The sequence below is a fragment of the Physeter macrocephalus genome, chromosome 1, assembly GCF_002837175.3.
Source record: "Physeter macrocephalus isolate SW-GA chromosome 1, ASM283717v5, whole genome shotgun sequence".
NCBI classification, from domain to species: Eukaryota; Metazoa; Chordata; class Mammalia; order Artiodactyla; family Physeteridae; genus Physeter; species Physeter macrocephalus.
The window spans coordinates 78833852-78849595 of NC_041214.2; the positions used below are offsets into that span (position 1 = coordinate 78833852).

General features: G+C 46.6%; 1 protein-coding gene across 10 annotated transcripts in view; it reads right to left on the minus strand.

Moving 5' to 3' along the window:
* The window catches only part of DGKG (diacylglycerol kinase gamma), a 201980-nt gene that overhangs the window by 23434 nt on the left and 162802 nt on the right, over positions 1–15744 (minus strand). For 8 of the 10 annotated variants that reach the window (XM_028491932.2, XM_028491924.2, XM_024124289.3 and 5 more), the window contains one exon: positions 10596–10773. In XM_028491932.2, coding sequence (XP_028347733.1) covers positions 10596–10773 — 178 coding nt within the window. Of the gene's footprint in view, positions 1–7215; positions 7549–10595; positions 10774–15744 lie in introns of those variants that run through there. The other 2 variants (XM_028491939.1, XR_003680567.2) reach the window with 2 other exon arrangements.

Consider the following 15744-nt stretch of genomic DNA (forward strand, 5'->3'; position numbering starts at 1 on the left):
CATCATCATCATGCCTCTAAGAAAGACCAAGAGTGAGAATATCCCATAAGGCTTGGAAGGCAGTGGAGCTACAGGAATCTTTACCTGGTGGTCCCAATGAGGATATGAAGAGAATGACTGTTACTGCACACAAACTCCAGGCCAGGCTTAGAGCTTTGTCAGCTTTATTGTTTTTAATCTTTGTGGCAACTCTGTTGGATAGACACTATTATCCCAACATTAAAAAAAAAAAATCTTGAGGCTCAGAGAGGTTGAGGAACTTGCCTAATGTCACAAAGCTGGCATATGGTAAAGTTGGAATTCAAACCAAGGCCAGTCTGACCCCCAAAATAAGCTCTGGATAAAGGACTCAATGCAGAGACCAAACATCTTGAAATGGTGGGGCCTCTCAGTGCAGGGAAGGGGGCGTGGAGTGGGGTGAGCCTATCCTCAGCTCCTCGCAGGGGAGACTTCTTGTTAAATGGAATGCCGACTCTCTTGGCCTGAAGGTGAAATACTAGTTGGTTTATTATGTGGCATTACTTTGCCCACTGAGCTCAAGAAGCTTCAATTCCACATACAGTGTATGTAATAGAATCAATCAATTAGTGGTGAGATCTTCCAGTTCAACTCAAGCCTGAATCTCAGGCATGACACACATAAGGTACATTACAGAGAGCTACACCCACCAAATGAATCACAGCTCAGAGGGACACACATACCCAGAAAGGCAAAGCTAAAGGATAGTTGTGACTTTCTGGTTGTTGAGTCAAGATCAACCAGAAATGAGGAGGTAGGGGAGGGTATTGTGGTGTGAATGGAAAGAATGCCAGGTTTGGTATACTTGGACTTGGCTCTAGTCCCAGATCCACCAATTAGTGTGGCCTTGGACAGGTCAATTAACCTCCCTGGGCTTCATTTTTCTAATTATAAAGTATCTCTCAGGGGTGTTGTACGGGACTGAAACGAGATGATGAATGCAAAATATTTCTAGCATATGGTGCTAAATTCAAGTAGGTGCTTAACAAGTGTTGGACGAATTGTCCGGAAAATGGGAAGAGATGGGTGCTGGCTGCAGGCCGGAGGTGGAAAAGACACAGGGCCCTGCTTAAGGCATCCATTCTGCCAACAGCAGCCACTGGTAATGGGGAGGGCTTTGGGGTGGAGGCAGACAGGAGAGGGCTGAGCTTGTGGGCAGAAGAAGCGGGGACCCTGTTGGGTGGTTTGTGGGGAGGGAGGCATCATCCACACGGTAGTGTCCCCTTTGTCTGTCCCCCACTTCCTTTTGGCTTTTGTCCATTTTTCCTCTTGTGCCACTGACTCCTATTCAAGGCCTCAGAGTTGTAAGCCTGTGTTCTGCACCAGCCTCCTAACTGGCCTCCTTGCTGCCAGTTCCTTTCCTTTTCCTTGAATCCAAACTGCGTGCTGCTCTCATCCTATTGCTCTTGGCTTAAAACCCTTCATCTCTTCCCATTATTCAAAGGATCATATACAAACTCCATGGCACATTACTCAAGGGTCTCTATGTTTCCAGTCTTCCCCTTTGCTATTTCTGTGTGCTAATGCTCTAGTTCATGTGCCTCTTCTCTCATTCTGTCTTTTCCAATCCTTTCCAGCTTCAAGTACTGGCACACACACATTCTATCTTGTTCGTTCATTCATTCATTCATTCAGTCATACATCAAATATTCATTGATCACCTCCTAGGTGCCTGGCACAGTGCTGGGCAGCTGGGGATTGAGTCCCTAAGGAAAGCCCCTCCTTTTCTTACTCCCCACGCTCTAACCGTACTCTGTTTCTGCCACTCCGTGGCGCTTGCCTATCATGCTAGTGGTAACATGATCGTTCTACATATATTTCTTACATTAGACTGGGATCTGCTGGAGGTTGGAACCATGTCACACTGGTGCTTGCACCCTCTATAGCACCTGGAGCACTTGAAGGCAGGTTTGAATCAGCTCTACTGGGTATCATCTGTATTCTTCGGCCACTTAACCCCATTAGCATCAGCCATAAAATAGATTAAATAATAATTAAATAATTAAATAGGCAACAGCTTGGCCCATAAATAAGTGCTCAGTAAACAACAGCCCAATACATATTTATTGATTAATTAAGAAGATGAAGCACTTCTTGCAAGACTTAAAAACAGATCAAGAAGCACAGGCTGTGCAGAGCGTGTGGCCAGTATGGAGTTTTGCTGTGGGCTGGGTCTTAGGAGGTGCCAGATAGTAAAGCTGCTACAGGGGAACAAGAGTTGGTGGTGGGTCAAGATGGGGCAAGCAGAAGAGGGAAAAATCTAAGATGTCTAGGCCTGCCAGACAGCCAGTCTAGAAGTTTCTTCTGCATGTGAAAAATGAAAGTTTCCTTGGTTCTTTGGTTCTATTTTGAGCACCTCCTAAGGCAGGAATTCAGTTGGAGTTTAACTCCAGCTTGAACCTGTATGAGCAAGTTTCCCTCTGCAGATGTGGAAGAGCTTCCGGAGGCCCTATTCTGCCTCACCCACCCCTCCCAGTCTTGGTGGGGTGTGGGGGGGCACTCAGCTGGAGGCAGAGTCCTCCTGATTCACAAGTCAGCTGGGGAAGAATGAAGGATCGCTTCACTTGAACTTCTAGTAAATGCGGGTTGGGTCAGGGACAGGCAGAAATGGGGAGGCTGGGGTGGGTGGTCTGGTGTGTATAGAAAGAATTCCATGTGTGAAATACTAGGACTTGGGCTCTAGTCCCAGGTCCTCCAGTTTGTGTTACCTTCGACGGGTCAATTAATCTCCCTAGGCCTCATTTTTCTAATCTATAAAGTATCTTCTTGGCATCCTCAGGGGGAGCAGCCAGGCCCACCAGTGCAGTGCTTTTCAAACTTGAGTAAGCGTTCATCACCAGGGGATCTTGCTGACAGGCAGATTGGGTTTCAGGAGGTTTGGCCAACATTCTGACACTCTCAGGTGATGCCCTTGCTGCTGGCTGTGGACCACGTGAGGTTCTAGTGCAGGAATGGGCAAACCACGGCTTGAGGGCCAAACCCAGCCTGCTGCTTGTTTGTGTAAATAAAGGGAGACTAGGACCCAGCCATGCCATTCGCTTGCGTGTGGTCTATGGCCGCTTTCACGCTGAGTGGTTGGAGGTAAGCAGTTGTAGCCGAGACTGCATGGCCCACAAAGCCTAACTATTTTAAGAGTTACTATGTGGTCCTTTACAGGAAAAGCTTGCCAACCTCTGCTCTAGTGGACAGAGGGCTGGCCTGTGTGAACTAAAAGACCTGCATTTCAGTCCGGGTTTGGCCAAGGGCCAGCCACTTCACCTTGATGGTTCTCCCTCTCCTTATCTAGAGAACAAAAGGATCTCTAAATTTCTAAGAGACCAGTGATTCTGGGATTTCAATACTACATAGAAAACACCATAGTTTCTACAGAAACAGGCATCTGAGAATCAGGTTGTGTGGCCTTGATTTGGAAGCTGCAAAAACACACCTAACCTAACCCGCAGAGTCCAGCAGGCAACCCTGACAGGTACGGAGGGACTGCATGATGCAGAGGCAGCTGGGAACACACAGGGGCTTGGAGAAGGGACCAGTGAGGATGGAAGGCAGACCTCCTGGCCTCTGGTACAGGCTGATGCTGGCACAGCAGCTCTGGAACATTGCTCAAGAGCATCACACACACAAATTTCATCCCATCAAACACGGTTCCCTATCTTACTGCTCCAGGTGCCCCTGACCCTGACTGCTTCTGGTCAACTAATATTAATAAGCTCTTTCAAGGTCTCAGAGACCATGCCAGGCACAGGGATGTAGAAGGAACTATGATATCTGGAGCCGAGGAGCTCACATTGGGTGGGAGAGACACCATGTGAGTAAATAATTACAGGAGAGTTCCATGAGCCGCTGTGACGGGAAATGCATGACTCTGGGTCTCTAGCTTGGGCAACAGGTGATGCCATCAACAAGGCAGGGAACGTGGGGATGTGGGCAACGGGCTTTAGGAGAAGGGGGAGGGTGTGTAAAGAGGGAGAAGAGAATGCCTCATCTGAGTTTGGGGCATGTTGATTCCAACGTGGGTGGCTTGAGGGACTGAGTGACAAAGCTGTGATTTCCTGTGAAAAGCAGAGCAGAGTCTCTCTGTAGGCCTGCCACTGTTGCAGAGGAATGACTGGTGTGTTGCCATGGTTACTTCCCAGCGCTGAGAGGCGTCTCAGTGCACACCCCCCGAGTGCCCCCCAGGCTCTTTAGGGGTCGCTAGCCTTGCTCCATCTCAGCCCCTAGGTGAGACCTTGGCCAGAGAGACCTCTGTGAAATGCACACTTTTTAGGAACATTTCTATTTTTCAACCCGAATAAGCTGTAAGTGGCTGGCGATTGCTCACTACGACTGTCTTTCTGGTCAGATCTCCACCAAATGGGAAAATTGGGAACATACAACCCTGGACAGCTCCTGAACCCAACTGGCCACTTTCTGTTATGGTTTCCTACAAGTGAGGAGAGAGCCCTGAGAAGCAATGAACCGATGTACTCATGATTATCCTATTGTCTCATCTGAGTTCTAGCTCACCACCCGGGAGGGTGGATCTATGATGGCTGGATGGCGTCCCTTTATCTGGCTTTGGGATTCAGGGTACGACCCACGCAATTAGTGAAGATCCACATGGGCACAGGTGCACAGGCAGATTGAACCACCTGTGCCTGCAAAGTAGTGGTGTCAACTGACTTTGAAGTGGGAGGGTTTTCCTCTTCCCAGGTAAGACCCTGGCATCTGGGTGGCAGATTTGATGACTGTATGCTTTTGCCAGGAGGGCGCCTGTGTGAGTGTCTGCTAGTTGGTTTGAGTTCCAGGCTAGCGAGCCTATCTGTGAGCCAGGCAGTGGCTGGCTGGCCTTGCTGGGGTACTGAGTAGCCATGCGACTCTCCCTCTTAGCACTTATCACAGATCCTAATTACATGCCTATCTGTGGGATTGTTTTACTGAGGCCTGGTTCCCGCACTCCCTAATGGCTGCAGGCACTAGATCTGGTTTTGCTCATCAGTGTGCCCTGGTGCCTGGCATTTGGTCGGTGTTTCGAAGGTGTGTGTTGAATAAATGACAGAAAGCCTGTCACTGCTGCTGGGAAACTGACTCAAAATGTATATCCTACCAAAGGTCTCCCTGTTTTCGTTTACCAGGAATTGCAAAAATTATTACCTAGTGAAAGTCTGGGGAGATTTTGCCCTCTGTTTAGAATCTTGTCTAGGACACCCTGGTTGCAGTTCACACGGGGTTGACTAAGAAACCTCACTGAGGGTAAGGCAGCCAGCTCTGGGTGACACAGCCTCAAGGCTGCTGCTGGCTCAAGGCTGAAGGCTGGATGGGGGCATACACGTGTCTCAGAGAAGAGTCTGAGAGCATGTGTAGGAAGTATCAGCATTCACATCCAGGGTGGGGCCGGAGAGAACCAGTGGCAGAGCTTCCAGGGCTTTGCTCCCTAGCCTCGGGGGGACTGATCTAGCTTGTGCCATGCATGCCCTCGGTGCTTCAAGGCTCGGCACCCTTACCCTCACCTGGCTTCGCCGGACAGCTGCTCAGGTGGAACCTCCATATTGGCAGCAACAGCCAAACACGCTTAAGCACAGTGCCAACAAGTAACCCCAGAGTTGTGGGCTGTTAGAACCATAGGTAATTGAAAGATAATCCAGACCAAATTACTGAAGCAGAAGTAAAGAGAGTGAAATTCTAAATTTGGCCCTTTTCTCACATACTAAATACTCATCACCTTCCACTGATCACTTAACAATTTTTCTGATTACTATTGATCAAGCGCTCACCACGTTCCAGGCATTCTGCTAAGTGTTCTACATGGATGATCTCATTTAACTCTCAAAACAAGGTGACTATGCTGATGGAGAGAGATTATAATTGTTTGCATTTTGCAAGGGTTGAAATGGAGGCTTGGAAAAATTCAATGATTCAACTAACATCACATGGCTGGTGGTGGGGAAGTCTGGGCCTTCTGGCTTCTAGTTCAATGGTCAGTCCCTTACTCTACACTGCCTCTCAGCTATAAGTCCTCCAGGCTATATTTGAATTACTTATTTGAAGACAGCCAGCACATCTTACTTATCAAATGAGTTTCTAATGGTTCCATGAAACTAAATTCTCAGTCTCACAAATACTTGCATAGAACTCTTTATAAGACTATTTTTTTTTAAAGATTTTTCTCTGAGGGTCTGCTCCTGTCCAGCTCCAGAATCTACTGCCCACTGTGCTCACAGGCCAAAGGCAAGATGCCTTCCCCCCACCCCTCCCTCCGACAAACATTTCTGTAGAACAACCTGAGCCAGGTAGGATGTTAGGCTTTGAAGGGGACACAGAGATAAGAACACATGCTCCCCATTTTCCAGGTACTGGCAGGAGAAAAATATGATGAGGATACATGTGCCTATGAGACAAGGCAACCCATAATCAGTGTACTGTCAAGACAGAAGCCCAAATTAAATGCTCTAGGAATTCGGAGGCCAGACTCACTTCCAGAGGTGCCACCATAGGCTCTAGGAAGGAGATGGCCCTTGAGGTAGGTCTTGTAGGAGGAGCAGAATTTCAACCAAGTGTATATGGAGCCTTTCCTTGGACTGGAACATAAATGCTTCCTGTTTTCTGAGTGTCTGGCTTGTGCAGAACACATAGTAGGACCTCAAATAAATTTTCTAGTTGGACACTAGCCACTTGGGGCTAGGCTAGGAATCAGGGACTTGGTTCTGATGCGACCACTGGACATAAATTGTGTAAGTCCTATTGCTTTTCTGGGTCTCTGTTTTTCCCAACTATGAAATAGGGACATGGAGGGGAGTGGGTATAACCTTGCTCATGGGTTTCTGGTTAGGGTTAGGTTAAGTTAATATATGCAAAACTATCTGCAAGCCAAAATGAAATATAAATACCTGTCACTATTCTTACTGGTATTATAAAAACTAAAAAGAACCATTGCCCAGGTACCTCTCATTTATCCAATAACCTTTTTTGGACTAATTACACTGGGTCAGGCACTGGGGAAAAGATGAATAATATCCAGCCTCCATCCTTGGAATTTGAAAGGTCTGGGAAAGGAGGCAGTAGGTACAATTGATGGTATAGGTTTAATGTGCTAGGGCAAAGCCTGGGCTGGAGTTTGGCAGGATCTCTCCTCTTTCGTAGTGATAGTGCAGATAGGTGGCAATGCTAAACCTAAGAACTTCAAAATCAGGAATTCAGCTGGTATGCCCCAACATAACATAGCGTTAAAGGTGAGGAGAAAATTTATTTTAAAGTTTGAGCTTATACTATGTTCCAGGCACTCTGACATCCATCATCATGACAAGCTAGGTATTATTATGCCAATTTTACAGATGAGGAAGCTGAGACTCAGAGAGGTTGGGTAACTTTCCAAGGTTTATAAGACTAGAAAGCGTAAAGCCTAAATTTAAACCCAGGTCATTCAACTGCAAGCTTGGTGCTTTTCCCAGGACCACTTCTTGCTTTCTAATCAGCCAATGGTTTTATAGAACTCATTCCATGCTAATCTTGATTGACCTTCTTTCCTGGCTTGCTTTTCCAAGGAGAAAGACTGACCTGTGATGAGATTTGACAGTAACATTTTCTGTTGTCATTTCCTTTAACACTTCCTATGGTAAACCCCCACCCTCCCACTATTCTCTTCTGACCTCTCCCTCACCTCCAACCCCAGTGAAACTGCCAAGGAATAACGAATCCCAACAAATAAAGAGCCTGCAGAGAAAGATCCCTACCTTCTCAGCCACTGACCTATAAACTGAGACAAAACACACCGAAAGAAGGAAGAAACCTGCCATATAATTCTGTTCAAGGAGTCCACTAGACCAAAACCTGGCCATGCCTTAATTCTGTGGAGCTGTAAGCAACCTGTGCTCTACAGGAACCTGTATGATTGTCAGATTCGCCTATTTTACAGATAATGAAAACTGAAACCCAAGAAGTTGAAAGGACTTGCCCAACATCATACACTAGTGAGAGGCAGAGTCTGGACTGGAACCCAGGACTCTCGACTCCCAGGCCAATGCTTTTCCACTTTTTAAAATGGGTTGCCTCTTTAGCGTTTCCTCATTAACATCTCATCTTAAAGGAGATCATGGCCCTTTAAGAAAGAGCTTTCACTGTAGGTTCGTTCTCTGCAAAGCCCAGAAGCCAAGACTCCCTCCTCAGCCTCTGCTCTGATCAGCTCCTGTCCTCATCTAAAGAACAGGAAGTAGCTGCATTTTTAGCTCTGAAAGCATATTCTTGGGGTGGGAAAGGAGGATTTGGGGAAGAAAGTTCCTGTACATGATGGTCATGAGCGATCAGCAGACACACTACTCTTGCTTGAAGAAGGGGAAGATACACGGTAAGACATACAAGGGAAGATGACGATCGTCCTTGAGCCCCAACCAGAAAACATCCTCAGCAAGAGCGTCCCCCAGCCCCTGCCTGAGGGGAGGGGGATTCTGCTCTGATTCTGCTCTGCCTGGATGCCAGAGTGGTGGCTGGGGTGGGAACACCGGGGTGGGAAAGTTTGCAGGAACTTTCTACAACTTCCAATGCTTCCCCACCCTCCTGCTAGCACCCACAACTTCCCCTGCCAAGGGAGGAAGGAGGAACACATTATTCAATTTAATAATTTATACAAATTGAAAAGTTTACTCTGAAATAAAGGGGACTTAAGAGGGAAGCAGAGAAAAAAAAAATTCCCGAGTCTTCTCTTAAAGGACACAGGTGTAGAGATGACCCCTCTCGATGACCTTGCTTCAGAATACGACAGTCTGATTGTTTAATAGGTAGGTCTGAAATAAGCCAGTAACCATTCCCTCAATGGTTGGCCAAGTTTTGTCTCCTTCTACTGGTGGGATCACATCCAGCCTTAGGACTAACCACCTGGGACATCAAAGAACCCAGACCCAGATTCCTGGACACTTGTCTATGTCAGTGGTTCTCAAACCCGGCAGCCCATCAATCGTCTGGGGAGCTCATTACCAATTTAGGTTCCCAGGAACCAACCCAGAGATTGATTATGGAGATCTGGGCTGGGGCCCAGGACTTCATTTTCAATAGGCAGGTCTGGTTTAAAAATCAATGGTCTGGTCAATCCCAACCATTCAGTCAGCAAAACTCTTATACCAGATGCTGGTTTTATGGCAAAGAAAACCGACATCCCCCAAAGTAGGTTAGTGCCGGCACTTGGATTTGAATCCATTCTCCTGCCTCCTCAGGTGGGGTCTTTGCCAAAGCCCTCACATACGGCTTCTCCCCACACCCCTACTCTGGCTCACCAGGCCACTGAGAACCCCTGTGGATCAGTGGGGCCTGCTCATCCGATCCACAGAAGAGGCAGAGCTGCCAGGAACTTTGATTGAGGCCCGTCTGGTTCGCTGGTGGCGGTGGCTGGTAAGGCGTAGGGCTGAAGGTAGTTTTAAGGGCACCCTCAGAAAGCTGTGTCCTGTATCCTGGTGGGTAGCTGATGGCCTCTGACGCACACTACCCAGTTGTTCCAGGCAGGAAGAGTCGGCTCATGGCAGGATGGCAGAGGCAGACGGAATGAGGGGGCAGTAAAAGAAGATGAAGTCTGGAGGTGACGAGAGGCCAAACCATCTAGGACCCTCTAGGCCACATGAAGAGCTTTAGCTTTCAATCTGAGCCACTGCAGGATTCTGAGCAGGAGAGTGGCATGGACAGACATATTTTCCCAGGGGCATTCTGATGCAGTGGTGAGAAGAGACTATAGAGGGTGGGGGAAGAAGCAGGGAATCCAGTTGGGAGGGTTTGCAGTAATCCAGGGGACAAGGGATGGTGGCTCAGACCAAGGTGGTAGGAATCTTAGATGTTTTTAAAGAGTAGAGCTAACAGATTTTTGGATGGGTTGGGTACGAGATATGAGATAAAAGGGAATCGAGGATGGTGCCAAGTGTTTTGGCTTAAGCAGCAGGCAGGTTCGAGTTATCATCAACTGAGATGGAGAAGGCTGTGTGGGTGGAGAAGGTTTGGGGGAGGGACGTCAGAGATCAGTTTAGGACTTGCTGAGTCACTGGCACTCACGTGGTATTTAAATAAAGTCTCACTACTCGATGAGATCATCAAAGAAGTGCGTACAGACAGAAAAGAGAAGAGGGCTGGGGACCCTCCCACATAAAGAGGTTAGAGAGAAGATGAGGACTCAGCAAAAGAGACGAAGAAGGAGTGACCAGTGGGAAACCAGGAATGTGTGGAGTCCTAGAAGCCGAGTGGACAGTGTTTCCAGGAAGAAGGAGTGATCAGTTGGGTCAGATGCTGCTGACAGATGAAGCAAGATCAAGATTGAAAACTGACTATTGGATTTAGTTACTGAAGGACACTGGTAACCCTGACACAAACAGCCTTTGATTCCTAACCTCATGGAGTCCCACAGTTTGACTACCGACTGTCATTTAGGGCTCCCTTATTGTAACTTTTCTCTTCTCAATTAAGTTATTAAACACTGCAGCATCAGGGATGATGAGTCAGTGTATCTCCGAGTTCTTGTAAGGCTGTAGAAGCTTCTAGAGCCTGCTGTAGACCCTAATACAGTTTGCTGCCAGACCCGCCTAAACATCCCTCCCACTGACCTAGAGCAATTTTCCTCATGCTTGGCTTACCTTGAACGCAGAATTTCAGTTCCTTGGGGTCAGTGACGACCTTCCTGCTTTCCCAGATCACAGCCCGGTTCTTCTTGGTTTCTCCCCAGAGATTGGTGCCACCGTACATGCTGGGAATGTTGAGAATAGCAATGCCTTCAAGGAAGATGCTGCTCAGGTCCACCCCAACTCCGTCACACTGAGGGGCAGAGAGAAAATTTCATCCATCAGTGTCCTCAGTATATCCCAACCCAAGGTGGCGTGTGTGTGTGTGTGTGTGTGTGTGTGTGTGTGTGTGTGTGTGGTGCGGGCTCTCATGGAGAATATGAAAGGCCGCCAGCCACCAGCCAGCCTCTGTCAGAAGCTGAATCTTGGGCAACGTTGCTCAGGCCTAATGCTTTGGCCACTGCAGTGGGATGAGGGAGGTCCAGTCCTGGTCAGCTCTGGAGAAACAGCACAAAGCTCCAGGAACCGTCTATAGATCTAGAAGGGCTTTAGGGATGGTTCAGAAGACAACTGCAAACTGTTCTCCAGTCCAACCTCATTATTATCAATCCTGCCCCTCCCTAACCATTGTGAAGATCTGGTGGAGCATTGAGTCCAGAACCTAACACAGCATATTCTCAACAAATGACAGAAAAGTTTCCTTTTATCCCTTCTTATTTTACCCCTCTTGTGAGAAGTATAAGACTTTAAGATTTGGACGGCTTTCAGAATCTTCCTGTCTCCTGTATCTCTATCGTAAGTGCAATTTTGGCATATGTGCTTGCTGATGTAGCAGAGTTTCTTTATCCAGTCTCTACTACCCGCATCACCGCCAGGTACAAAAGGCCAGTAGGCTCCAATCTGCCTGTCTCACATATCTATAAAGTCAGCCTACTTTGGCATAATGCTTACCAATGCAGCAAAAAATATATTAGCTCTGATTCTCGTTCCTCAGGATTGGAGGTAGTTTACTTCATTTACAGAAGAAAACATTACCCAGAGAGGTAAGCTAAGTTATCCAAGATTGCACAGTTGATAAATAACAAGAGCAGGGATTCAAAGTTGGGGAATCAGACTACAAAGCCCAAGCTCTTTATCTTGCTTATTGTGAGGCAAGAAAAAAAAAAATCAAAAGCATGCAACAAAAATCCACTATCTTTGAGGTTACCAACAAATCCAAACTTCCAGAGATTTTTTTAACAGATGAGTAATAGAAAGGTAGGGCTTGTTGCCATTCATTTTGGCATACTTCCTGATTTCTTTGCAGCTCTCAATTTATCATATCTTATCATCCCCATGACTTGTCTCCCCAGCTACAAAATGGTAGAGAGTGAGCTTCTTTGGTGACTGGGAATTCCCTTCTTTATTAGGAAGTTCTGATTAGTTGAGAGGTCTTTTAACGTTGAACCTGATTCTCTTCCTTCCTGCTTCCACCCATTGGTCTTATTCTCCCTTCTGAAGTCAGACAGAATGAACCTCCTTCTCCTCCATGGAAGTGCTCACTGGGTACACGATGACGTGCATACATCATCATCAGCATCATCATGCATGTGCATTAAACACTGCCATTTGCTAGGTAGGCTTTTATACACATCTCATTTATTACCTTCATAATAATCTTATAAGTTAGTTACTAGGATTACCCTCACTGTACTTTTGGGGAAACTGAGGCACAGAGGCGGTTAAGTAACTTGCCCAAAGTCACACAACTTACAAATGGAAGTACACAGATTGACGGCAGGCTGTCGGAGCCTCAGTCTTACCCACTCTTTTCTCTTCCTTCCCTCTCACACCACCATTTAGTTGTGCCTCTGGGTTGAGCACTGTCAACTCTCTGGCTCCTCCTGTGGGACTTGCCCCATTCTGTACACACTACGGTTTGTTACTGTCCTACTCCATAAAGTCCTGGCACTGAAAAGAACACCAATGGCAGAATCTGATGGCACAGGCGGCAACGGCACCAGCACTTCCTGGGGCTGGGATCTCCTAATATTATCACGCCCCAGAAGTGAGATAATGTGGGGAGCCCATGTAGAGGCTCAACATGTCCCCCGTGATCATTATCCTTATCGTTAAATATGATCAAGTTCGCACTAGCTCTTTTATGAGCAGCTACATGATGACTGAATCACTTCAGCTTGAGTGGGTGGTCAACTCAGGCACTCAGGCCCTCATCCCATCATCTATTTCTCAGCCCACTCTTCCCCATCCTGAACTTGTGTAGGTATTTTTAAATAACTTAGACAGAGGGTTTTGCACTTATTTAAGTTCATCTTTCAGCCCAAGCCCCCACCAGTCCATCTAGTTTATATCAAATCTTCATTCTGTGACCCTATGCAATAGCTCTCCTATTATTTGGAGATTAAGTCCATTAATACACATATATAAAGGGCAAATCAGGGAATAAGCCCTCTCCTTGGTCAGTTTAACACACCAGATATTGTGCATTAAATGGCCCTCGGGGTGTGGTTGCCTTATCAGGGCTGCATCCTCTGAAGAGGACTGTCACCCAGCCCACTTTTCATTACAGTGTGGAATCATGGAACTCAGAGATGAGAGGGACCCAAGAGAACATGTCCTATCTTTCATCATTGAGGCCCAGTGAGGTTAAGGATCTTGCCTGTGGTCACCCAACTTACTAATGGTGGAGTTAGACTAGTATCCAGGTGTTCAGACCTCAATTCTGTGCTCTTTCCACTAAAACATAAGACATTGTGCTGAGATCAAATAGCATTTCCTAAATAACCACCCTACAACCTCTATCATTAAAGGAATAAGAGAACTCATATTAAGCCACTAATATCTGTAAAGGGCAATTACTTGGTTCATACTTTATTCCAGAATTTTGCCAGGGGTTGGGATGAAGTATATCAGTATGTGGTTTCCAGAATGTATCCTTTACTAATTTTTTAAAAACTGGGACATTTGTCTGTTTGCCTCTCATTGGATGGAACCCACTGTTTTTCTGGATTTGTCAAAGTGGTCCCCGAATGCCATCTATAGGTTTGTCCGGCAACTTGGATTCAAGTGTGTATGTTTTCCAAGGCCAGTTAGTTCTCTACTGATCAGCTTTGGGCTCTGATACCCACCTTTATCATCTGTTCTTCCATTTTTGGTTAAGGCCACTCTCTCTCCGGAAAAGATTAAAAAAAACTCTTTCAGAATGTCAAAGTCCTAAAGAGGTATGCTTTCCATGTTCTTTTTTGCTTCAAACATTGTCTAACATTCTGCTTGGCCTCCAGCTTGTCCAAAGCTAGGCTCACAGGTCTGAGTTGCCTTGTGCGTTTATACCTGGTTGCATGCTCACACCCTGTCTGTGAGTATGTGTACAACCCTCCAAAAGCATGGGCTCAACCCAGAGTTCCTTGTTGCTGTCATGGTGATTCTTTTATTTTTTTTTGAAGCTCTTTGCTGGTTTCTTCTTGATGGAATTAATGAACTGTTAGGAATTTATTTTGGAATATCTTCCATCCTTTTGTCCTTTATACACATATTCTTTTTTAAAAAAAAATATTTATTTTGTTGCGCCAGGTCTTAGTTGTGGCAGGCGGGCTCCTTAGTTGCAGCTCGTGGGCTCCTTAGTTGTGGCTCGCTGGCTCCTTAGTTGCGGCACATGGGCTCCTTAGTTGTGGCTTGCTGGCGTCTTAGTTGCGGCATGCATGTGGGATATAGTTCCCTGACCAGGGATCAAACCCGGGCCCCCTCCATTGGGAGTGAGGAGTCACATCCACTGTGCCACCAGGGAAGTCCCTTTACACACATATTCTTCTTTAGGGATTTATAAATAAGTCAGACTTATTCTCTGACTTATTCACTGGGTCAGACTTTTCTCCAAACTCTGAAATTAGCTTTGCTCAACGCTGTGCCCAGCATTGAGTTCTTGAACCCTTATCATCTCCTAGACCACTCAGTCACTTTCTCTGTTGGTTGTAGTTACTTCCGCATGACCTCAATTTATTCATTGTTGGCCAAAACGCCCCCTCCCTTTTAGAGGTAATAATAATAATACTAGCAGCTATTTGACAAGAGCTTCCTTGTGCATTGTGCTGGTCCTTCCCTTACATTCTCTCTTGGGATGCTCACATGAAGACCATGAGGGAGGCACCAATGCTACCCCCAAGTGACAGGGTCTCAGAGGGGCTAGGGTGGTGGCTTAAGGCTACACAACTTCCCCTCTACAGGCTGGCAGAGCTCGCTTGCAAACCCAGGCAAGTCAGATGCCAGATTCTACTCTGGAGACGAAAGAGTCAGTGCAGCAAATTGGGACTTTTGCTGATGCTAGACTTGTCGCAAAATTAAACTTCCAGCTGTTGTTTGAATAATTGAAATCTCCCACTACTACTCTGTATTGTAGAGTACTTAGAGCAGTGCCTGGCACGTCAATGTTCGTATCAGTATTATATCTTGCCTCTGTGCCAGCTTTGTGTTTAAAAAAAAAAAAAGTAAACCATTAGCACAGCACAGTCCTTGGCACACTGTATTCCATAAAGTCACCTTTCTTCCCTACTGCTGTTTTAAGTGTACTCTATCCCCTCCATCCGTAGTCATAACAAGCTAGGAGTGTTAGTTATTAACTTGGTAAGCCGTTAACCTCTCTCTGGAAGAGCAAACAGTCCTCACTCTGCTTTATGATAGAATGTCCCCTTCCCCCACTATCTCACTGAGTCATAGGTGGACTAGGGCGAGTAGAAGAGGTGGGGGGAGCCCGGGGACTGTTGGATGTAGCTGCTCCCCACCTTTGGAATGCACCTATTTGAAAATTGAGAGGCAGTGCCTTGTCTTGGAAGGAGCATGCCTGGGCTTGAAGACAAAGAGATATGGGTTTAAATCCTGGCTCTGTCACTTGCCAGCTGTGCGATCCTGTGTTGGTTCTTTAACCTCTTTGAGCTTTAATCTGTCATCTGTAAGATGGGGTGGGGATGGGGAAATAACATCTCCTTCGAGGGTTTGACTGATCTCTGGAAGACAGCAGCATTCCAAAACTGTCTGCATTGTTATTACAGTTAATAATAATATTACCTGTGCCATGAGGCATTTTTCAGCCTGAAATGATTCTCCCACTACCTGAGATCTTGCTGGAAGCATTTTAATGGCCCCTTGGCCCAACTCATGCTAGTGGGAGCCTTGCCTGACCATACCTGCATGCCCATTCTCCACGCTTCTTGGCCTAGACACCACACACTGA